Genomic DNA, 24,975 nt, shown 5'->3' with positions numbered 1-24,975 from the left:
AGCTTTTGCTAGTCTGTTTATATGGCCAAGATATTTAGGCTCACTCAATCAATAAGAAATGGCTAATTTGACAACTCCATTATCAAGTATTCTTTTGCCACATTTGCAGAACTTCTCAAATCCATCAAAAAGGCTACAACAGAAACTGTGGATCCTTCCAACAAGTGGATAGCTGTTGACTTGGGTGTTAGTTTTAGGAAAAAGCAGTCCAAGGGATGTTTTGATCAGCAAATTCTAAATTCTGATTCTTAGGCTGTCAATTCCAAGTGTCAAAGTTATTGCCAGTAATTTTTCTTCATGTCAGTGCTGGTTGGGCTACTGCATCTCCCTGTTTTTCCTGGAATACATTCAGGAACTGACAGAAAAAATGAAAGGCAGATTTTTAAAAAGCAAATTAGAGAATGTGAAGCTGGAACCCAGGAGAGCTCCTGACAGATCTAGGTGAACTGGGGGACGGCTGACACACGGATGCCAACTCTCAGATTCAAGACACTGTTGACAACCAGCGTTTCATATCCCTCATCCCCCAACATGTGAGATTTTAGGTTAAATGTTTTGTTTTCAATTTTAAAAACTTAAAAAATATCATTTAAGTATTTATCACATCCCTACTATGTGATCTAAAGAGTTTTATTTTGTCAAAGCTCAGGCGAGATACATTAGGACAGTGAAACCTACAGTATTTGAGAAAAGGCACTGGTATAACCTATTTTTAAGGTTTTAGAAGGAAGTCACCCACTAGACTAGACTCAGTTGCTAGCTGATTTTCTTGCCTTTGGTAAATACTTAGCACAGGGTTAAACCCCAAACCAGGATATTACCAGGACATTGGAAATTGAAACATAATAAACCTAAATATGATAAGTATGACATGCTCAAGAAATGTGCTTATTATCAAGAAGTGTGCTTATTATGAGGCTTTAGATTTTAAAAATCACAAATTTATTAAGTCATTTATTATGTAATCACAAATTTATTAACTAAGTCACTAGCCCTTATTGGCTAGAGATTATTAAAGTGATAACTTTTCTATTATATTTTTTTGAAAATGAAAGGCCAAATTCTAAAGCTACAGAATGAATATTCTTTTTATATTAATTCATTTCAAACTGAACAATCACTTACAAATCAACAAATCAGGAAATCTACTTTTATTTTCCCATACAATATCAGAAAAGGAAGAATATAAAGACAAAATATTTTCAGTCTCTCAGGCTGACTTACTCAAATCTACTTTTGTTTTATAACCAACATCTGCATTTTTGTTCATAAGTGCTAAATTGAGTTGACAAGTTTGGCACTTATTATACTCTATTTTCAAAAAGGATTTGAGAGGCCTAGCACTAAAAGCACTTGTACAATCATTCACTCATCCAAAAAAAGCAGACCTGAAAGGAAATCGGGCACAACTGGGGACAGAACCAATGGCAGGTGCCTCTCACATAAAAGACAAAAGGAACATAAATACAGCGAGTACAGGTACAAGCACAGAGCCAATGGCTGTGCAGAGCCTTCTAGCTCTTAAAGAGGAAAAATGGTAAGCAAGCAGAAGTGAAGAGAGCTTAGACAGAGTTTCTCTTGGCTGGATACTAAAGAAGCATTTGGGAGGAATTTTTGTTTAATATTTATATTCTTACTGCTTAAAGCCTGAGAATAAATGGTATGTCCCAATAAGGGAAGAAGTGTTGGTGTATGTCAAGAAAAGCCACTCTAACTGTAACAAAGAGCATGGAATGGAGGTAGCAAGCATGGAAGTGGGCAGACTCATCAAAGGCCATTGCAAGGATCCAGGCAAACACTGGACAGCAGCATCAAGAAGAGAATAGATTCCAGGGGGACACAGACACCCGGAGTTCAGAGGCAAAATCTGGGCTGAGTCATCCATGAACAAGTATTATCTGAAGCCATCAGGATGAATTAGGCCAACCACAGATTGAGTGAAGCTTGAAGATAAATTTTAAAGAAAATGTGCCTTTAGCATCTCTCTTGAAATAATCAAATCTTAAGCTTTATGGAAACCTTAAGCTTTATGGAAATGTCACAAATCAAATCAATCATTTTTCTGACATAGCAGAAATATGAAAATCCGAGAAAACAAGTTATTGCTTTAAAATGGACTGCATGCTTATGTAACCCTAAAAAATTAATATCTGAGTAATGAAATATCAAAGATATGTTAAATAAGGCTGCTACACCTTATAATAACCATTTAATTAATAACCAACCAACTTTCACAAAATAGCCTCCTCTCCAACAGCTGGCCTTTGGCACATAAGTTACAAACTACTGATTACAGACTTTCTATTTTTTAATCCTCAGCATGTGTTCCATTCAGGAGGCTACGGAAAAAAAAATCAACTGAGTATTAGAATGAATACTAGAAACCAGGGGTCCTTGTGACTGAGGGTAACAGAAGCAGGTGTTGCTAGAGAGGAAAAGAGTAGGGAGAAAAGGAAGGTAACATATCAAGCATCAAGTGAAGGTTACTGGCCTATGTGCTAGGAGAAAGCTAGGGGTGAGGGAGAAGAGAACACACATGCTCTTCGTCTTACCATGGGGTTATGTCCTGATAAACCCATGTAAGCTGAAAAGGCTGTATGTTAAAATGCATTTAATATATCCAACCTACCAAACACCATAGCTTATGCCTACCTTAAACATGCTCAGAATACTTACATTAGCCTACAGTTGGGCCAAATCATCTAACACAAAGCCTGCTTTAAATATAGCATTGACAATCTCATGTAACTTACCAAACACAGTAGTAACCTGTAGAGCAGGGGTCCCCAACCTTTTTGGCGACAGGGACAGGTTTCATTGTGTGTGTGTGTGGGGGGTCCTGCAGAGCCCAGGCGGTGATGCGAACAATAGGAAGCAGCAGTAATCACAGATGAAGCTTTGAAGCTTCACTTACTTGCCCACCGCTCACCTCCTTGCCTCCTGCTGTGTGGCCCTAGTTCCTAAATTTCATGAAAGACAATTTTTCCATGGACAGGGGATGGGGCAGAGCGCTGCCCAGTTCCTAACAGGCCACGGACTGGTACTGTTTGGGGACCGAAGCTGTAAAGGACAGTGTGGCTGACTGGGAGCTGCAGCAGCAGCATCATCACAAGGAAGGATCATACAATACCACATATTGCTAGCCCAGGAAAAGATCAAAATTCAAAGTTTGAAGTACAATTTCTACTGACTACATATTACTTTCATTGTAAAGTTGACAAAGCATAAATCAAACAACCGTTAATTCAGGGACCATCTATAATGTGTTTGAAAATCAACTTCCAAAGTGGTTGTTTATTTTCACATTTGCTTGATCTTTTGTTTCAAGATTTATTTCATTCCACAGTGCATGTTTCAATATAAATAACTAATAAAATTTCTATTTTTCAATTGACTTTATACCATTTATTAATACTCACTGTCTATCTGAAATCCTGGTATGCCCACAGGACACTTACAAACAAACTATCTCCAGATCTCTTTCTTTTCCTTCCTCCAGCAAATAGCACTGTGCTGCCTTATCCTTCCCTACTGTACTAAAACACAGAAATAATAAGAAGTTTCTTAAATTGCGTACGAATATTAGGAAGACCAAAGAGCAAGAAGGACCTCTGTCATACTAACTCCAAGAACTAGAACACACCCAGGCTCTACTCTGAGCAACTTCGTATTGACTCTGTTACTGTCATGAATTTGTTTGTCTCTGCTTCAGTTTCCCCCTCTGACCTAAACAGCCCACTGTATTCTTTTCTTATTCTTCTAATTTATGGCGACATTTCATGGAATAATAATTGAGAAATATGCTATAATTACAGAACGCACTAATGAAAGGGGCAGTGTGTGTTAAGTAAAAAATGGTTTACACTAAACATTCACAAACATTGGGTCATTTTCCTCCCCCGTGCAGGGTTAGCCCTTTCTTGCCCTCCTCACTTTGGTTTAGGGCAGGTGGCTGACTCTGCATTTCCCACACACGAATTATGTAGGACCATAATTGCAGCACCATCTTGCAGAAGTCTAGGTAGGGGCATGGCTACCCAAAGGAAAACAGATTTTTCATTCCACTTTTGCGAAGCCTGACACCTGATGGGAATGACTATTCTTTGTACATGCTGTGCCCTCTTCTCCCTACTCCCCACCCCAAACCCACCTCATGCGCCAGTGCACTCTTATTCATCCTCCACTATGCACTGTAAGTCTTACTTGATTCACCCTAGTGGAACTTACCACTCTCTCCTTTCTGCCACATCCCACTACTTTTGCTTCTAACATGATGCATGGTGAATTACGTGTTCACTTGTCTCTCCCCCACAATGCTTTGAGCTTAAGGGCATACGTGTATCCCACATGCTAACCTTACAGTATCTGTGAACACTAACTAAATGTTTGGTGGATTATTTATGTAAGAAAGGTGGATGCCATAGGCTTATAGGCCTCACATACCATAGCTCCACGTTACTACTTCAAGCATCAAGTTGTGAGTTTACGGGCACACAGGGAACTACCCACCTGGTCATCAATTCCGAATGGTGTTCTCATGAAAGGCACTGTGAGAGAGATTTGGAATTTGAGGAGGTTTCCTTCTTCCTATAGCCAAGCTGACATCTAGAATACTTTGGTTTTATCTTTAGCCCATGAAAACACTCTAACTGGTCCACAAACATTCCTGCCGAGAGACGCATATCTGATCGTGCGGGGATAAGAAATGTGCGTGGATGATATGCAGTACATCCTGCAAGCCAGACAAGTGCTGAGGTAGGTTGGAGAGTGGCACCTAGCCCGTCACCAGGCTGATGTGTCCCTTCTAAAATGTGGGCTTGTTCCAGGGACCAGCATAGTTCACTAGTGCCAACTCAGCCTTCCCTGAAAGAGGGACAGACCACATGGCTGTTCAGAGCCTAGACCACTGATCAAAAGGAAAAGGAAGACAAAGGGCAGCTTTCCCTGGCTGTCCAGGCAGCCCAACCAAAACAGGCAAACAAGACTGGACACATGCCTATTGATCGAGCTCCTTGTCACTCGAGGTCATGCTTTGATGAAAACCAAGTCATATTACAACTGCCATAGCCCTACGCAGACTCCCAGCTTGTCAGTATTCTAAGGCTGCAGGGCTGGAACCAATAGCAGCTCCCTGACACCCTGCAGTGCACCCTTGAGGGCTCTACACCACCAAAGAGCTGATTACTGAAAAATTCTGAAAGGCTCTGATAAAAATTCCAGCCAAACTTCAGCTCTCCCCTGGTCTGTATTTAAAATAAATATATTTACAGCTTTGTACAGAAAAATCTCACTTCAGGAGAAAATCAAGTAATCAGAGGCCTCCTGTGATTAGGGAGTACGTGGACAGGGTATTTCAGGAACAGTTTCATGGTGATTAACTAACTTGCTTCATTTCAATGTAGTTGTCACTCTGAATTACCACTTAATGGGTGAAGTGTGCAGGCTATAACAATCAGTAGTACAGGCATAAGGAAGCAAGACATTAAAAAAAATTAGACCCTAAAGCAATTAATTGCAGTGAATTTTTCAAATAGTTTTAATACTCTGTCTTTTGACCCTAGGGTATGGCTTGGGGGAAATATATTAATCTCAAGATAATAGTCAGTCAATTTTAGCTGTTCAATATCCACAATGATATTAAAGATTCCAACCTTACACTTTTTGGTTGCAAACATTAATTAAGCATGATAATTGTGTGTCTCTGTGATATTTGGTGCTTTCTGAATGAGTCAGAGCTCGGGGAATAATTTGAATACAGCAGACAGCAATTTGCTACATAAATTCACCCCGATGGCGATTAGCTCATGTTAAAATAGTCAAAGACTCGTAGATCAGAGAGGATTTTTGCATTAAATACCAAGTTAATCACATCTACCTAACATTTTATTCACCCTTCCCCAAAAACCCTTTGTAAAAAACTTCTGCAAGCCCTGATCCAAGCATAAGAAGGTGCGGGTGGAAATTTAAAATGTGTATTTTTAACATATCATCCTTCAACTAGAGAGTTCTGTAGACTTTATCTTAATATTTATTTTCAGGAGTTTCATATGACAGCTTATAGGACTTTGTACTTGTTTTTTAACTTTGATTTCAAACCAAATAATTTCTATAAGAACCCAATATTATCAATATACCACAGATTGTATATTAAGGATATTCACCAATTTTGTGACAAGTTCTGGTGCCAGTTTTAGTATTCCCACTTTGGAGATTTAGAGGAGCAACGGAAAAACTAGAGAGGTAACTGAAATTGAATTAATGCTAAGAAATTTGATGGAGGGCTTGGTTTGAAGCTGCATCTTACCGTAATAAAGATTCACTCCACTCAGTGCAGAGTCTAGCAGCTCCTAAAGGACACTGGCTAAGGAGTGGCTGGTGCTACTATCCTGCCTGGTGCTGCGTCCTGGGCTGCTATTTGTCACCATCCTTATTATTCTCTGATCTGCAGCTGTTTCTCCACTGACTCTTGTTATTTTTGTGGCAGCAGCAGGAAACTTGCAAGCCACCTATACCACCTACTCCAAAACACCACAGGCCCTGGTGCACCACCCAAACACGACCAAACAGTACCATCCAAGGCAGAAGTAGAGCACGTGAACTCACAAGTGGACATGAGGACACACAGGGTGGGCACTTCACTTGTACCTCCAAATAAAATAAAAGGACTTTGGGAAAAACAAGAGATTTGGCATTAAAAATGTGAACCAGAGGAGGCCTTTGTTATGTCTCCCTGAATCTACTCAGAGAGGGCTAACTAGGTGACAGTGTTGTCACCGGGGGCAGGTGACTGCTGGGCTCTGAACTGCTGAGCAGCATGGCACTTGTTATCAATGGTTTTATTTCATTCTCCTGTTATTTTCTGTTATATCAGGAAACATGTATGTTTATCTGGGCTTGACCATTAATAAAAGCTTAAATGACTTGTTAGTACTTTCACAGTACTGGAATGGGCCTGAGGTGGGCTGGGGTGTAGCCAGGCTCCTCCTGAGTCGGATACAAACGCTCGGGTCACATCACCTTGGAGAAGGCAGGCGCTGGCACCACTCACAGAGGAGCTGCTTCCCTGCCTCCCTTCCTTCTTCTGTCCCCCGCCACAGTGGGAAGGCCCCAGGAATCAGCCGCCAGGCCATTACTACCATGGGACACTAAAAGAGTCACCTAGCAACTCTGCACCCAGGTGTGCTCACCTTTTGGATACACAAGCCATTAATATTGTTCTGTCTTCTCCCCCAGAATTCACTTAATCAAAGGTGCTCTTGAGTAGATGACGGACAGCATTTTACTTAGCTTTCAGCCCAAGGTGTTGGGAAAGAAAACTTTTTATCTATGGAATGTGAGCCTCCCTGAAATTATGAGGCCCAGAGAGGCATGGGAATGAGCCAGCAGTCATGGCACACCCCACCTTGAGCTAGGTCATCATCTCTCGAAGCTGCCTGCTATATGGACTCCAGAGTGACTGACACTACTAGGAGCTATAAAGTAACCTAATAAGACCGCACGCTGGACACCATAACTCTTACCCTATAGCTCCACAATGTATAGCCAATTGCTAATCAATTTATTCCTGTACACCATGAGAATTTCTGACAAAGAACTTTGTATTCATCCACTCCTTGTTCCCTTGTGCTTTTAAAAGCCTGCTTGCAACAAAGGCCGAACAGAGCACTTCCTAAGGTAACGTGGAAGTGTTTCCTGGGCAGCTGTCCTCACTCTGACTTGAGTAAACTCTCTAAAACTATATTCTGTGCCTCAGTTTCTTCCTTAAGGTTGACATTCCCTGCACCATACACCATCTTCCCACGGTCCCTGTGCTAACCTGCGCTCTCACCAATCCAGCAAGGCACGCTTCCATGGGCTCTTCCCGTCCCTTTGCTGCCAGTGAGCCACGTGGCCCAGGCAGAGCCTATCTTCACCCTGTTCTCAAGGAAGTTCCTCTGGGGCTGCCACAAATGACTGGCAGTGGCAGAGGTTCTGGGGCCCTGGAACCTGCTCTTCTGCAATGACAGCAAAGCAACCAGCTCTTTTAAATACTGACATTCCAATTAGGATACTGTTTAAAAACTAAAGGTTTCTATTCTTTTTAAAAATAAAAGTTTGAAAATCACTGGGGTAGTGGAAAGAATATGGGCTCATCAAATCCTAGACCAGTAGCTTATTAAGTATACGATTAAGAGGAAATTCTTTAAATTCTCTACAGCCCAGTTGCTTCATTACAGCCCAGTTGCTTCACTGATAGAGCAGGGTTGTTGGCAGAATTAAATAAGCAACATCTATGGAAGGTCTCTGGCAGAGGGCCTCTCACCCCAGAGTGCACTGAGAAATGGTCACGGTTAGCTGCCTCTTCACTCTCTCCTCTACTTACTAGACCTTGTATAAACTCATCTTCTCACCCACAAACCTCATGCCAAGTAGGACCGTGGAATGGTCTTGTCAGAGGTGAGGATCTCACAGGGATTTTGGAGTTCTATCCTGCTGTGCAGACCAGAACCATCACCTATACTCCTCCATCGAAGAGTAAGAAGGCCACGGCCCCCCTTGCAAAGCACCACAAACCCACTCAGGCTGAAGCAGCTGGTTTAGCATCTGGGATGTTCCAAAGATAATCCATCCCCAATCATGACCCCAGAGTTCCCACCGAGCGGCAGTGCGTGGATCTCCTCCAAGTGTGCAGCAGGGCAGCCCCACCATCACCTGCAGTTCTGGATGCATCTGGGAGCACCTGCTGGGGACTGACGACCACTATCTGCACAGGTAATTTGTACCTTAAAATATATCTCTGGGTATGGGTAATTATTTGACAACCTGATGTGGTGAGGAATATAACATGTACCTCTATACCATGGGAAGAAAGTACCAAGTATTTAAGAAGGCAGATGAGTAATACAGGAAGAGGGAGGGTGGGAGTGTGGGGAACAGTGGGGGAGAGACAGAAACAGAAAGACAGAAGGAGACAGAGAGAGACAGAGAGACAGAGAAAGAGACACAAGAGAAAGGCAAGACAGCGACAGCCAGTGAGATGGACACAGAAAGACCGAGAGAAACAAATGAGGAAGTAGATACAGAGAGATTGAGATGGAGAGACATAGGGACAGACAGACACAGACACAAAGACAAAATGAGACTGAAATAAGGAGAGGAGGTGGGAAGAAGGGGAGGGAGGAGACACAGAGATACAGACTGACAAAGACAGATGGCAAGAGACAGCAACTCACAGGTGTACCCCAGCGGGCTAAGCTACAGGTAACAAGAAGAAAAACGTGCAGCTACTACCACATGTAGTAAGGTGAAGGCCATCTTAGCCCTTGATCCTTTTCTTCCCAGAGCTGTTTTAAAGATCTTTAGCACTTGCTAGGGAAGCTGTTTAATTTCATTTCTCCTGAACCCACCAACTCTTTATTTTGGGAGTGATAGATCTCTGGGCTCCCTTTGGCTAATTCTCCCCTCGTTCTGTCTTCTGCCTCCAGGCAAGCACTGTTCACTGTGACCCTCCTAGGTGTCAGCACAGGAGATACAGTGGGACCAAGGTGACTAGTCCCTGCTGCCCTAGAGCGTAGGGTCTGACAGTTCTCCCTCCTTCTGTCAAGTCTTCTCTAGCATAAGGCAAGTAGTAGTTGCTCAATGAACACTTGTTAATAATAGTATCCCACCTGTAATATCTAAAAGGGCTCTTAATTATGGCATTCATTAGTATTAATTTCATTCAATTCTGTAAAATTTGTTGAGTGCCTGCTCTGCTGAACCATAGTATTGCCATGTTACCTAATTTACTTCAGAGTATTAATCACCTACAGTGGAATATTCTGCATACATGTTACTTAGGTCAAGCTTTTACCCTGGTACTATAAGCACTTTAATCAAGATTGCACTATCCAGTGGTGGTCAGCTGGCCTTCTCTTCAGAAAGCCCATTCTCCAGAGAGCTACTACAAGGGATTCTATACTCGTCTCTATCAACAGTGAATGCTTTGCTTATTCTTGATTAAAATAGTGGCCTGTTGACTAGCAATGGTGAATACCAAAAAGGCATTCAAGATACATGGATTAGCTCAATATATTAGAGATATCCCCCCCCCCCCAACTCTTACAGGAATTTGTGAGACAATCCAGTGTCTCCCCTTACAGGGTTATGCCCTAGGCTAAACCTCCTTGGTCCTGAGCCAATATGAACTCTTGAAGCATCTGTCTGCCTGATGCTGGCTAGAGAGTGGGGGCTGGGAGTAGCCATGGTGGTATCAGTACCCTGCCTATGGAAAATTATGGTTTTCCATTGTGATCTATCATGAAAGCAGTGTTTGAAACACCTAGGAGACCAAAGAACTAGGACTTCTTAAGCCTGCAAGATAATTTATTGTATGTTTCTTTGGTTATAAGAATTTAGTTAATAAATGTTTGTATTGTATGTGTGGCAGAATTTGATCTAAGATTCACTTTCATTATAATGTGGTAATAGGTTTTTTAGAGAGCAGACCTATAGCTCTCACCCATTTCAAAGTGCTAGGGGGATATTTAATAGAATCAGAGCTTCTTGGAGAAATAGCTAATTCCATGGTTGGGGCAGGGAGGTACAAGCTGAACCTGGAATATCTTGTTATGCTCAAAATTTTTGAAGTTCTTTAAAAAATGATAGGCACATCAGAAAGACACAGGAAGATTTACACTTTCACGAAGACTAAGTAGACATACTTTTCCTTATTTCTCCCACTAAGTACTATCAAAACTCTTGGACATTATACATGAAACAAGCATAAGACAATTTTTGAAAGGCAGAGAGAGGATCAGCTAGAGATCCTGGGACTCAAGGAATAATATAGTGACGAATTCCCTGGTTTCTCACTGCCCCACATATCTGAGACTGAAGGCTGAAGAAGCCAGTGAGTCAGAAATGCCAACAGGAACAGACAAAAGGAGTCCCAACCAAGCTCTGTTCTCTCTAGCCAAATCCCAGAGAAGGAGCAGCCTAGAAAGAAAACTCTTAACTAACAACTGCTTCCCTCCAGCCAACCAAATTGTATCTCCAAACCCATCCACACAAGCAAAGGTCAAGTGGGAAAGCCAGGATTCCACCCTGGCCAGGCAGTAGTGAAGTGTCCCAACCCCGCTGGGGAGGTGTCAGGGAAGGCTGAGTAGGGAGCCAGCACTTTTATCCCTGCCAAGCAGCAATGAGGACCTGCCACCACCAGCATCAGTAAAGACTATGTGAGTTCACTGGATTTCCACCACCAGCTGGTAGTGAATTTCTACTACCACCAGGTAGTAATGAAGAATCCTCCCCATATCCCATGCCAGAGAGTATCACAGAAAGCCAGGTAACATAGAGGGTTTAAACAGGACCCAGGATCTCTTAAAGTAATAGCTCAAATCTCTAGGTTTCAAATAAAAATAATTTGCCATACCAATAATCAGGAAAATCTCAAACTATATGGATTAAAAAAAACAAAAAAAGCCCAAGCACTGAGATTATAGCAATGTTAGAATAGGCTGGGCACAGTTGCTCATGCCTGAAATCCTAGCACTTTGGGAGGCCAAAGTAGGAGGATCACTTGAAACCTGGAGTTCCAGACCAGACTGAGCAACATATCAAGACCTTGTCTCTACAAAAAAATCAGAAAAATTAGCCAGGCGTGGTAGGGTGTGCCTGTAGTCCCAGCTACTCAGGAGGCTGAGGTGGTAGGATTATTAGAGCCCAGGAGTTTGAGGTTGCAGTGAGCTATGATGATGCCACTGTACTCTAGCCCAGGCAACAGAGTGAAAACCCTGTGTAGAAAAGAAAAAAAAAAAAGGCTAGGAGTTCAAGAGATGTTAGTTATCTAATAAAGATTTTAAAGCTACAATCATAAAAATGCTTCAACAGGCACTCCTAAACATGCTTGAAACAAGTGACAAGACAAAAAGACTCAACAAAGGTAGAGAAAGTCTTGGTTAAAAAATATATTAAAAAAGAATTTTAGAGCTGAAAAATATAATGAATGGGCTCAACAGCAGAATGGAAGAAACAAAGGAAAGAACAAATGAACCTGAAGATAGAACAATAGGAAATACCTAATCTGAAAACAAAGAGAAAATAGACTAAAAAAAGAACAAAGCTCCAGAGACCTGTGAGACTACAACAAAAGTGCTATCATTTTTGCCACTGGAATTCTGGAAGGAAAAAAGAAAGAGGGCAGGCTAAAAAAATGTACTTAACAGCTGGAAATTTCCCAATGTGTTAACAGATATTGGGGATCTACTTCTTGGACCTACTGAGATATGAGAAGCTCAGTATATCCCAAACAGGATGAATCCAAAGAAATCCACACCAAGAAACATCATAGTCTAACTTCTAAAAACTAAAGACTGAAAAACAAAAAAAATCTTAAAAGCAGCAAGAGAGAAATGACATCTTACCTACAGGAAAAAAAAATTCAAATAACAGATGATTTTCCACCAGAAAACAGAGGCCAGAAGGAAGTGGCACAGCATTTTTAAATACCTAAAGAAAAAAAAAAGTGTCAACCAAGAATCCTACAATCAGTGAAAACCAAAAAACAAAACAAAATAAAAAATAGAGAAATTAAGACATTCTCAGATGAGGGAAAACCAAAAAAACTTGCTGCCAGCAGAACTACCCTAAAATAATCGCTAATGGAAGTTCTCTAAAAAGAAAGAAAAACTTAACCAAAGGGATTTTGGAACATCAGGAAGAAAGAAAGAACACTGAAAAATGTGGATAAATACAACAGACTTTCTTTCTTCTCTTAAGTTTTATAAAGTACATTTGATGGTTGAAGCAAATATTGTAACATTGTAAAATGTGGTTCTTACTATAGAGGCATGTAGAAAAATACTTAAGACAATTATACTATAAGCAAGGAAGGGTAAAAGGATGTAAAGTGAGGTTGCGTTTCCATAAGTACTTGAGTTTCCAACAGTACTTGAACTGTTATCTTGTACAACATCAATAGAATCTGACAAGTTAGGTATATGTAAAATAATGCCAAGAACATTACTAAAAAAGCTATTCAAAGAGACATACTAAAAAAACACCATAAAAAAGTCAAAATTAAATTCTAAAAAGTATTCATGTGCCTAAAGGAAGACAAAAATAAAAGAGAAAATCAAAAACAGAGAGAACAGAAAACAAAAATGGATGATGTAAGCCCTAACATACAAATAGTTACATTACATGTAAGTTATTTCAACACACCAAATAAAGACAGAGATTGGCAGAGTAAATTAAAAAAAACCTGGCTGAGCTACGTGCTGCCTATAGGAAACTAACTTCACATATAATGATATAAGCAAGCTGAAAGGAGGAGGAGGAAAAAATATACAGCATGCTAACACTAATCAAAGAAGTGGCTGTGTTAATATCAGATAAAGTATACTTTGAAAGAAAGAAAATTACCGGGCTAGAGAGGGGCATTACATAATGATTTAAAGTCAATTCACCAAGAAGACACAGCAATCATAAATACGTATATACCCAACAACAGAGTTGTAAAATATATGAAGCAAAAATAGAAAAGCGAAAGGACTACTATACAAATCCATAATTATAGTTAAAGGCATAAATTCTTGTCTCTCAAAAACCTATAGAACAACTAGACAGAAAACAGCATGGATTCAAAACTCAACAACATCACCAACAAATAGGATCTAAACAATATTTATAAAACAAGTACCCATGACAAGAGAGACCACATCCTAGGCCATAAGGAAACCTCAACAAATTCAAAAGAATTAAAGTCATATAGAGTATGTTTTTGGATCACAATGGACTCAAACTCAAAATCAGTAACAGAAAGCAAACAGGAAAATCTCCAAACACTAGGAAACTAAACAACATACTTCTAATAATCCACAGGGTAAAGAGAAAGTCTCAAGGAAAAAAATAACACATTGAGCTAAATAAAAATGAAAATAAAACATATCAAAATGTTTAGGGCATGGCTAAAGCAGTGCTGAAAAGGAAATTATGGCACTAAATGTTTACATTTGCAAAGAGGAAGATTCTCATCAATAAACCTAGGCTACCACCTCTAGAATGGAAGGTAGGAAAGAGGTAAGGAAGGTTAGAGAGGGAGGGAGGGAGGACATAAACTCAAAGCAAGCAGAATGAAGGAAATAATAAAGAACAGAAATCAATAAAATTGAAAATAGAAAAACAATTGAGAAAAATCAGTGAAACAAAATGTTGGCTCTTTAAAAAGATCAATAATATTGGCAAATCTCTATGATGACTTAGAAGTAATTAAATAAGAGAAAAGACACAAATGACCCATATCAGATAAGAAAAGAGGGTTTATCATTTCAGACCCTGAAGATGTCAAAAGGATGATAAGGTAATACCATGAACAACTCTACACACAAAAATTTGACGACTTAGATAAAATGGATCGATTCCTTGAAAAATATAAACTACCACAACTCACCAATACAAAATAGATCAGTTGAACAGCCTTATAACTATTAAGAAAACTAAATTTATAATTTAAAACTCCCCAGAAGGAAATATACAGGCCCAGATGATTTCACTAGAGAATTCTACCAAAAATTACAGAATTAACACCAACTCTACACAATCTCTTCCAGAAAACAGAAAAGGAAGGAATACTTACCAGTTCATTTTATAAAGTCAGTATTACCATGATACCCAAATCAGACAAGGATAATACCAAAAAAGAAAACTACAGACCAATACTCCTCACAAACATAGAAGTAAAAATCCTTAACAAAATGTTAGTAAATAGAATTCAATGATATATAAAAAGAATTACACACCACCTGGAGATGCAAGCCTGGTTCAATATTTGAAAAATCAATTACTATAATCCACCATAAGAATTTGTTCATAGTTTTTTTAAACTACAGTCCAGCCTTCCAAAGGTCTGAGGGGCAGTGAACTGGCCCCCTGTTTAAAAAGTTTGAGGATCCTTGCTATAGGCCATGGAAATACAAAGATGATCAAAACATGGTTTCTGATCTCAAAGGACTTTTTAAAAATAGAGTTGAACCACAAACAATAGTCTGTAACGTAAGTACAAACAAAGCATTACTGGGGCAGAAACAAAAGTGTACTTACTTCTGGGGAGTGGGCTGGGAAAAATCACAGGGAAGGAGACACTGAAAGTGAGCCTTAGAGGGCAGGTTAGGATATCACTGGGTAGAGGCTGGGTGAGTGGTGAGTGCATTCCTAACAGATACCAGGTGTAGGCAGAGAGCTCAGGCATGTGTGGGAAACAGTAGATACTCCTGAGAGGATGAAAGGCGGGGGGAAGTGCAGAGTAGGGCTGGAAAAGTACACCTGGACCAAGCTGTGAAGTGTGAAGGGTCTTGGACATCACTTGTAGGGTCTCTACTGTGTTCTGTGTGGAATCACTGGAGGTTTCTGAGTGAGGGGTGACACCACTGGATTGTTGTCAGAAATGCTGCTTTGGCAGTTACTGGAAAAGTTAATCTAGTAATTATCTCTTCCCATGGGGGACTCCTAAGGAAAGGCCAACCAATTATCACCCTCAGCCTGCCTCCTCTGTTTTTAGTATGCCCCACCCAAAGTGTGATCATCCAAATATTCAATGACAGGTAAGGCTGCCTGGGCCACAGAGCAGACAGAAAGACACACACAGAGGTGGGCGGTTCCAGGCCTGGACTGGGGACGAGAGCAGGACATCTGGCGGGCACTCTGCTGTCCCTGCAGGACAGTGGCCAAAGGGATTCGAGAGGAAGCTGACTAGCATGGCAATCAGAACTAAGAGCTGGCAAGGGTCTGAGAGGCCCCTGCTGTACCAGGAATTTACCCTATTAATTGGATTATAGGGTCCAAGGGTAGCGCCAGGGTGGTGACAGCTTATGCAGAGCAGGCAAAGGAGACAGGAGTACTTCAACATTTTAATAACCAGGCCCAGTGCTTTCCAGCTGAGCACGAACTCTGCCCCTCCTACCATGAACTCTGCCCCTCTAGGGTTTCTCTTTGGCAGACTGTCTACCTTCAGCTTCCTAACTCTGGCTGGCTCAGAATGACCAGGACCTTCTCTTCGGCCAGCAAAGCCCCCTTGAAAGTAAGGCTTCCTGCACATGCTAGGTGGGTACTGTCTGTATTTTATACTGTACAGTCAAGGTGCCCCAGGTGGCCTACACACAGGACTGGACTTAAAACGAACTGTGGATAGTACAGATGGGTCATTGCATTTCCCTCCCTTTACGTGTTAATTTTTACATATATAATAAAAAGAGATGAAACTTTTAATTCATTTTTCTAAAGGACACACAATCAAAGTATGGCTCTTTTGGAGTTTACCTTATTTCCTCTCAGTAGTATAGTAAGATTCAGGTTTCTGCCACGTGTAGAATGCGTTTTCATAGGATATTCTCCTTCAATACATTGAAACCTTTAACTCTTAAACTTACTAGAAAGTTATTTGAAGGTGTGCTGAAATTTCAAGCAACACAACAACAAAAAAAGAGTGGTTCCATCTGAGCAAAGAGAAACATCACGTAGTGACCAGAATGGCCTGACATTACCTCGGAGGCAATGGAGGTGAAGCTGCTGCTGAAATGCACATGCTTATGGATCTCGCTGCCGTTGGCTGTCAGGAGCCAGTTCCCAAAGGCCTGGTCTTCACCAGCTGACTGGTTGCCATGGCTCTGATTCGGCAGGAGCTCTGCCAGGTCCCAGTGGTACGACGGCGTGGCCCCGACCAGAGCAATGAGGATGGCCTCCGTGGCCACGTACAGCTGAAAGAGCAAACACACATAACCAAACACTGCAGACCTTTGCCATCTACGTTGAAAACTCACATAGTAGGCCTGCAAACCTTGAAAGGTCAGTTTCTTGCTTTTGTGTTTTTATGAGCTACAGAAATGAGCCACACCAGAAACAAAAGGGAAAAACGTGAAAAAGAAGCTTCATGATCTACTATGAACGGACCCCATCAGCAAGCCCACTTGTAAAGCAAAATATCTTTTTACCGGCTTTTCCTTCTTTGAGATGTGTCTGATGTTAAGGATTCTGTGTTTATATGATTTGCAGGGGTGAGGCCGGGGTGCACATTATTGGCTCTGATTTAAAAGACTAAAATTTCAGCTATTTCCTTTTCAACACTGTATCTTTAGCTCAGATAAGCATTCTCCAGGAGGCTAGGACTATACTGATCTTGGATTCATAATCTAAACAAGACACTTTGTAGCATACTTAAGTGTCTCAGAAAACAATATATCTAATATTGTTTTATTAAAGCAGGTAAGCATAAAATGTACTTGAGTTGTTACTATTTTAAAATATGATACACAACTCATAAGGTTTAAAGAAATTCAAAATCACAGGTAGAGATATTCATTTCATAACCTTTAGCTATATATAAACTTGATTTAATATAACCATAGTTGTCTTTCCCCTCCAAAAAAATGTCACCCTTTCATTCAAGAAATATTGATTGAACACATGTGCCATTTGTCCCTGCTTGTTCTGGGCTTTACAGCCACTCACACTTGGGTTTATACGCTGTCAAGCTCTCTGCAGCCTTGTTATGCTACAGGTTTCCATTCATATTACCTATCACTGTTGGACGATTATTTCAAACTTAACATTTATTAAGCAAACACATCATTAGTCTGCTCCTGAGTGAGATGTTACTGAAGAAACTATCCCTATTAACTTATTAACTTGATGTCTTAAAATACCTTTAAACAGAATAAGTGTTTAAAAAATACAAAGTACGTGATTTCTTGACAGCACATAGTAACAGGCCCACTGGATGGATGAGCTGACTGAGGCACAAAAGGGTGGAGAGACTTGCCAACAGTTATATCTGCACTGGGCAAAGAAACCCATTCTGTAGGGCTGTATTCAGCTGTTCAGTGGATGAGCCAAAGCCAAAGGCAGAGTCATTTACCACCAGTAGGTGATGGGATCACTGGCAAGAAGAGAAAAAAGAAGTCTCACACAATGTGTGTCATCACAGAAAGCTAATGTAAAATCCAAGATGGGATTTTTCCACTCGGGGTGAGGCTGAGAGGCTATCAGTGGTCCCAATCTATTTTGAGTCAATTGATGATAGGCCTCTCTGGAGAGGTGTAAAGCTACCTTAGGTGAGTATGTATGGATGATTTATTATAAAATGCAAAGGAAAACATGTTCCTAGACGTATATGCTTCCTGGACCCTATTTGCATACCATTATGGAAGTTTTAGGGTAGAAGGCAATCAGCATATAAAAATAAAAACCTGAATAATTACAGGAACAGATCAATTACACATTGCAACAGCTATAATCACAAAGCCACTTTCACCCATTTAGTAACTGCCCCTCCTGATTATAATCTGCTGAAATTTAATTAATGGGCATAAAGAAACAAAAAGCATGGGGTGAGGAAACTCAGAACTCAAAACGCAGTTCTAAGGAACACACAATCCTCAAGCAGGCAAAGCAAACCAGTCATCTTCTCTCTAAATGTGCTCTTTTCTACCTTTGTTCATACCATTCGCTTCACCTAGGAGGCATTTTTTCCCTGCTGTGAATGTTTGAGCTTTTCCCACCCTCAAAGAGGCAGCTCAGATATCACCTCCTCCTTGAAGGCTTGCCTTCCTCACCAACCCATCCAACCCATCCAACCTTTCCTGCTTTTTTCTGCTTACCCCCAAAGCTTCACCTAGACTTTTCTAAAACACATATCATTTTCTTCATGGCATTATATTTATGCATTTGCTTAATTTTTCCTATTGGAATATTCTCTCCTTGAGGGCAGGATTTATATATGATTCACCTTTGGACTTCTAAAGCAAATAACCCAGGGCCTACACACTCAACAAGTGAATGATTAAGTGACTAGGATGGAATACTAATAATAATAGCAAGTGCTTCTACAATGCTATGTACCAGGCATGATTCAAAGTTTCTATTGAATATATATTAACACATCCTATTTTTATCTGGATTGTTCTAGGATAAACATTCTAGGTAAAAAAAAAAAAAAAAATGAGATGTTCTCAAGCATGTTTTAACCTGAGGCATGTTTCATTATGAAGGCCACCATTCTTGGTAGAAACTACAATTTGGACAAAACAGTACGAAAACCAAATGGTGTTTGTTCATCTACACCATTATTCAAATGTAGGGAACAGTGAAACCTAGTTAATCAGTGTTATCTGTAGTAACCAGTTTCATTCCTAGCAATCTCCAAGCAAAATAAGCACTTTACACCATTCTCAATTTCTCCGTCCCCCCTCCACGTCTCCCTCACCCACACCATGCACATACTCACACACACACAGACATCCAAGGCCCTCAACACAACACACGGGGCCACAGATTTATGTCACCAGAAGAGTCAGAAACCTGAAACTCTTCTATGTAGTACCAGCCTCAATAAAAAGGTGTCAGCTTTTTTGCCTCTTTTGACACCCATGGTCATGCACAGTTTTGCTAACCACAAGGAAGAGACAAACAAAGTAGGCAGGCAGTAACAGTGCTGTCTGATAAATGCTATGAATGGGGCACCGTGAGAGATTAGGTCAGAGAAGCGATGCTTAAACTCTACATACAGATCGATGTCAGGTCCTTTATACCAGAGCCACATACATGAGTGATACCATCAGAGGAAATCAAAGATGTTTTAGCACTTACTTAGCCATAGGGATGAACCACCTATACATAGAATATAGGGGTGGTTTTCCCTAGTTTGCCATCTTTGGCTGTGACAATCTCACATAGCTCACATCTTGCTCCTTTACTCCAGAAATAAAAATATTCTCTCATTCTTCTCTCCACTATTGCTCTACTACTCCATGCACACATTCACCCACATATTTTTGTCTAATGAAATCATACCCATCAGCAGATGGGCCTTAAAGCCACAATGAGAAACCACCATCCATTCTCCTTCAGAGTGGGACTAACACCACCTCAAATAAGTCATTATCTTCTCTAGCTCTACCTCCAGGGAAGGAGAACAAGTGCCACAGATGGTTGGATTGTTTTCCCCCTTTCAATGTAATTATAATTAGAAAAATGACTAACATGCACTAAGGGACTGAACTTTTAAAAGTTTCAAAAAGTGAAGGTTTTAAAAGTAATTTTATATTGATACCATTATAAGCTTTTATAATACTTCTCAGGAAACCAGAAAGTCTCCTATAAATTATCTCATCACAATATCCTGTGCTGTGAAGTCATGGTTATGTTTATTTTTTAAGAAGGAAAAATAAGATACAGAGTATTTAAATGAATTGTTCAAAGTTACAAATAACAGTAATAGCAAAACCAAGATGAAAATGGGAGCCACTTAACTTTTGAGCCAAATCTTTTTTCAAGGGAAACAATCAAAGGTGATTTTATTGTCATGGCCTGTCTTTTTTTTTTTTTTTTTTTTTAGGTACATAATTATGGCAGAGAATCATGGCCTGTCTTATTGACCAATCTCAGCTGTTTAATTGCAAGCATCCTCATCTTTTCATCCAACTGGTTGCAACAGACCTCCGCTATAATCGAATGACCAGGTTTCATGGAACTGCAGTGGATAATACCAGCGCTGGACCACCAAACAGACATCATTAGCTTTTTTTGATGGGTATTTGGTTTTGGACTATGTTTTGGTACTTTATATAACCATTGTGCTGAATGCTTGTGATTGTCAAAAAGAATCCATTTTTCATCACATATAATAATACGGTGTAGAAATGGCTTACCTTTATGTCGTGACAGCAAAGAAAGGCAAGCTTCAAAACTATTTCTCTTTTAACGCTCATTTAATTTATGTGGTACCCATCTAACCAGCTTCTTTACCTTGCCGGTTTGTTTCAAATGGTCCAATATTGCAATACTATTGGAATAATAATGTCAAACCTTGCTGCTAATTCACACATAGGTTAAGATGGATTCGCTTCCATTACAGCTTTCAGCTCATCATTATCACCTTGGTTTCAGATCACCCACATGGCTCATTTTCAAGACTAAAATTACCAGAACAGAACTTCTCAAACCATCAATGTGCTGTACGTTCATTAGCCATATCCTTCCCAAACACTTTGTTGATATTTCGAGCCATCTGAGCATTAGTTCCACGATGGAACTCTTATTTGAAAATAACATGAATTTTTTTACTTATCCATGGTTTCACAAAAATTGCTCTAAAAAGATTCTGAAAGATAATCATAAGCCAAACCATGCATTTGAAAGAATGAGGATGTACCTTCACAATAAAAATAAAATAAGTGTCAAAGTAAAATGTCAGAGATACCGATTGTCAAACTTAGTAATTATGGAAATCAGACATTTCATATTTAATAACCTAATACTATTTTCCCTTCTCGACTGCCTGCCCTGTAGACTTCAAGTCACAACATCACACACAAACACAATAGCCTTACAAGGACTGCTGAAATAGCTCCCCCATAGTACATGCAGTCAAATCTCTACAATGAATTATTCATCAATATTATATAGATATAAAATCATACATATACACAAATGCATATACACATATATACATCTCCATCCTGGGGGATCCTGTTTCCTGCTTCTCTGGTTAAACTATAACTGACACAAATATGGTAAACAAATATGGCAAAATATCTGCATTTATTAAATCTAGAAGTAGGTACATATGTACCTACTTCTATTATACATAGAGAATAATTGGGTATTATTCTCTGTACTTTTTTCATTTGAAATGTTTTATAATCTAAAAAGAAGTTTTAAAAGAAAATGAGTAATAAATACAATAAAGCAGAATAATGTTATTAAATTCTAACTAAGGTTTTCTGCCAATCTGAACCTCCTTTAATTCTTTAATTCCAGTTCATTTCCTTTGTTAAAACAGAAATATGTGCAAATATTTTGAGAAGTGCTAGCACCAAATGAGACTTTCTCCTTAGTTAAACAGGACTAAAAAAGACTAAAAAAAGGAATAGCCCTTTCATTTTATGAGTTAATGCTATTTAACACCACTTAGACATAGTAAGTACCTAAATCTACCATGCAGACTATTCTTTGGAATGTCAGAGAATGCAGAAAGAGACAGGATTAGAGGCATTGATGGAGTGACACAGAATCAAGAACAAAGGTGAGAGGATATCCCTGGAAAGAGGGTTGGAGTCTGTCTTCCTCTTGAACGTGTGCCCTGACAGGTTTTCTCTGGGGAAACCTAACGATAACAGAGGATAAAAATAAATTTTGAAGTAAATAATATTTAGGAAACATAACTTAATAATATTTAGGAAACTTAATAATATTTAGGAAACTTAATAATATTTAGGAACCTCTATTTTATTCATGAAGTTTGTATAAAGAGCATGTGGGGAGAATGAGAGCAATGGAAACAGGAGAAGTTTGGGCTTATGAGGAGTGGTAAACAATCAACTGGCAAGGCCAGAACAAAAGAACAACCCAATACCATGGGCTGTGGAGGTTTCTGAAGTTGAAAAAGCAGCAGCAAACATATGTAACACAAAAGAACTGAATAAGCAAATTATGGTATGGCCATATATGGAAACAGAATGCTACAGCCATTAAAAAATACATAGTTCTCCTTGAGCACAGCAAGGCATTCACAATACTGCTGAGAGACAAAATCGGGTTATAACACATGTTTCCACAAAAAAGATAAATGTACATATTTATACAATAGAGTCTGGAAGGCTAGACACCAAAATATGAGCATGTTTTACTTCTGGGTGGTAGAAGCACTAGTAATGTTTTTCTTTTCTACATTTTCTCTATTTTCTACAATCACCCTATGGTAGAGTACTATAGGATTTCCTGAGTACTATATAATTCCCATGAATGTGGTTATAAGTTTGTTTGAGCATTTGGTCAAAGAAGTCAGAGAGGAGAGTCCCGAGCTATGTGCGTCTTTGGGTTTGATGGCTTCTTTCTTCTAAGGCAGCCTCTAACTGTGGTGATGAACCAAGCTAGTATTCCTAAAACCTCAAAGTCAACACTGACACAACGCGAATTGATTGCAGGGTATTGAGCAACTTTAAGAAATCCTAAACTTGCAAAACAAATTGAACTTTCATGATCTAGCTAGCCATTTCCAAACACACAATAATGAGTGAGGATTCACTTGCCTAATTCACTCAGCCATCTTACTGCAGAGTAGCACAGCACTCAATTCTAGTGTTCTTTGTGCCATAGTCATTCTCTGTCTGCATGACTTTAATGACTTTTTTGATGCTGTCTTGAAAGGGAATATCTTCTCTGTCAGGGTGCAAGTCAAACAGCTGTGGGTGATGCAGAGACATCAGCTAGTTGCTTTCTAAGGCACATCCCAATTCTTGAGATGTACCAGGCCCAAAGGAGCTCCCTAAACCACCTGGAGGCCTCCTATCTCCACTACCTCCCTAGATGGAAATGTCTGATAGATCTGCAACTTCATCTGCATTACACCAGGGGGCAGTAACTGTCTATGGACAAGTTTTCCTGAAAGGTCAAGTGTGGCTTTGGTCTCTTCTTTGATGGGTGGTGGGTGCATCACCCACCCAAACTGGTAGAAGGAACACCAGGCAAATGTTCCCCAGATCATCATAAACCCACAGGAGATCTAAGCTCCACAGAACCAAAATTTGAGCGTAGGAGCAGCATAAAACTTACTCAATCTAGAAGAGAATCCTGGTAGATGGTTATATGTTTTAGGGTCATGATAGGCAAACTCTTAGGAATGCCACAGGTTCCCATCATGGCTGAACCCGTGGTGGTGGTGAGAACACCTAGGGACATGAGAGCTGGTCATAATGACTATAATACAATAAACTCTTCACTAATATTTATGGTGTGAACTTCATCACTTGCTTATGGCAAGGATTAGAAGAACCAGCTATCACCTCAACCGTATCTCATCAAAAGGAATTTCCTGTGAAGAAATGGACATGGTGACAAGTGCAAGCAGGTAGGGGAGGCAAGTTGTGATAGCATTCTATAAAAGTTTAATAAGCACCCTGAATTAAACTCTATCCAACCCTCCTGTATTAAATGACCACAATTTGCAGCCATAATTAATTAAAGAATAAAAAAGAATGAGCCATTATTCTCATAGAGCAATACAGTATTCTCTCCTAGATATGCACATCTTCTTTTCTTTACCATTTTTTCACTTAAAAAAATTTAACATGGAAAAGCAAAACAAATAAGATTCACGAACTCACCAGAGCAATTAACAAATAACATTTTATATTTGCTCCAGATTTTTAAAATACAATATTACAGATACAGATGAAGTCTCCTTTGTATCCCTCCCTAAGCCCACCTCTTTCTTTTCTTCCCAAGCAACCGATCTCATGAATTGAGTATATAGATCTTTCTACTCATGTTTATACGTTTACCCTGTGTCACACATTCATAAGACAAATACAGTATTGTTTCTAAAATTTGTATTAAGAATATGTCACATTGTATGTATCACTCTGTTTATTTTTTCACCTAACATTGTGTTTTAGAAATTCATCCATATAATTGTATATAGATCTAGTTCATTCATTTTAGTCATTGTAGTCTATGCCACATTTTATCCAGTCCCTTTTTGAAAGTCATCAAGGTGCTAATTTTTGTTATTACAAACAGCGCTACAATAAACATCCTATGCATATTTTCTTATGTACAAGTCCAAGAGATAATGTAGGGTGGGCATCTAGGAGTTCAACAATGGGTTTTAATTTTGCTAGACAGTGCCAGATTGTTCTCTAAATGGGGTAGTTCCTATTTCTCCTCATTTTCATCACACTTGTACTGCTAGACTGTTTAATGTTTGCTAATATAAGTGTGAAATGGTATTTCATAGTCATTTTAATATGCCTATCCAAGATGACCACTGAAGTTAAACATCTTTCTATGTGTTTACTATTATAGTTTCCTCTTCTGCAAAATTCCTATTCAATCATTCCACTTTCTAAAATGCAATGAAAGGATATTTTTTGTATGGATAATATTAAGGCACTGGTAGTTCTAGGGTCTGAAAAATAAGGTTGGGGTTATTAGGAGTTTACATAAAAATAATGCATTCTAGAA

At 39.6% G+C, this 24,975-nt stretch overlaps 1 protein-coding gene across 5 annotated transcripts in view; it reads right to left on the bottom strand.

The window, feature by feature from the left end:
- SLC22A15 (solute carrier family 22 member 15) overlaps positions 1–24,975 on the bottom strand; it is a 92,406-nt gene that overhangs the window by 62,867 nt on the left and 4,564 nt on the right. For all 5 annotated transcript variants that reach the window (XM_012761803.3, XM_076000006.1, XM_012761804.3 and 2 more), the window contains exon 2: positions 16,500–16,712. In XM_012761803.3, coding sequence (XP_012617257.3) covers positions 16,500–16,712 — 213 coding nt within the window. The remainder of the gene's footprint in view (positions 1–16,499; positions 16,713–24,975) is intronic.

This window comes from Microcebus murinus, chromosome 2, assembly GCF_040939455.1.
Source record: "Microcebus murinus isolate Inina chromosome 2, M.murinus_Inina_mat1.0, whole genome shotgun sequence".
In the NCBI taxonomy this organism is placed as follows: domain Eukaryota; kingdom Metazoa; phylum Chordata; class Mammalia; order Primates; family Cheirogaleidae; genus Microcebus; species Microcebus murinus.
The sequence above is the reverse complement of the archived record's forward strand: the minus strand, read 5'-3'. Positions and strand labels throughout refer to the sequence as shown.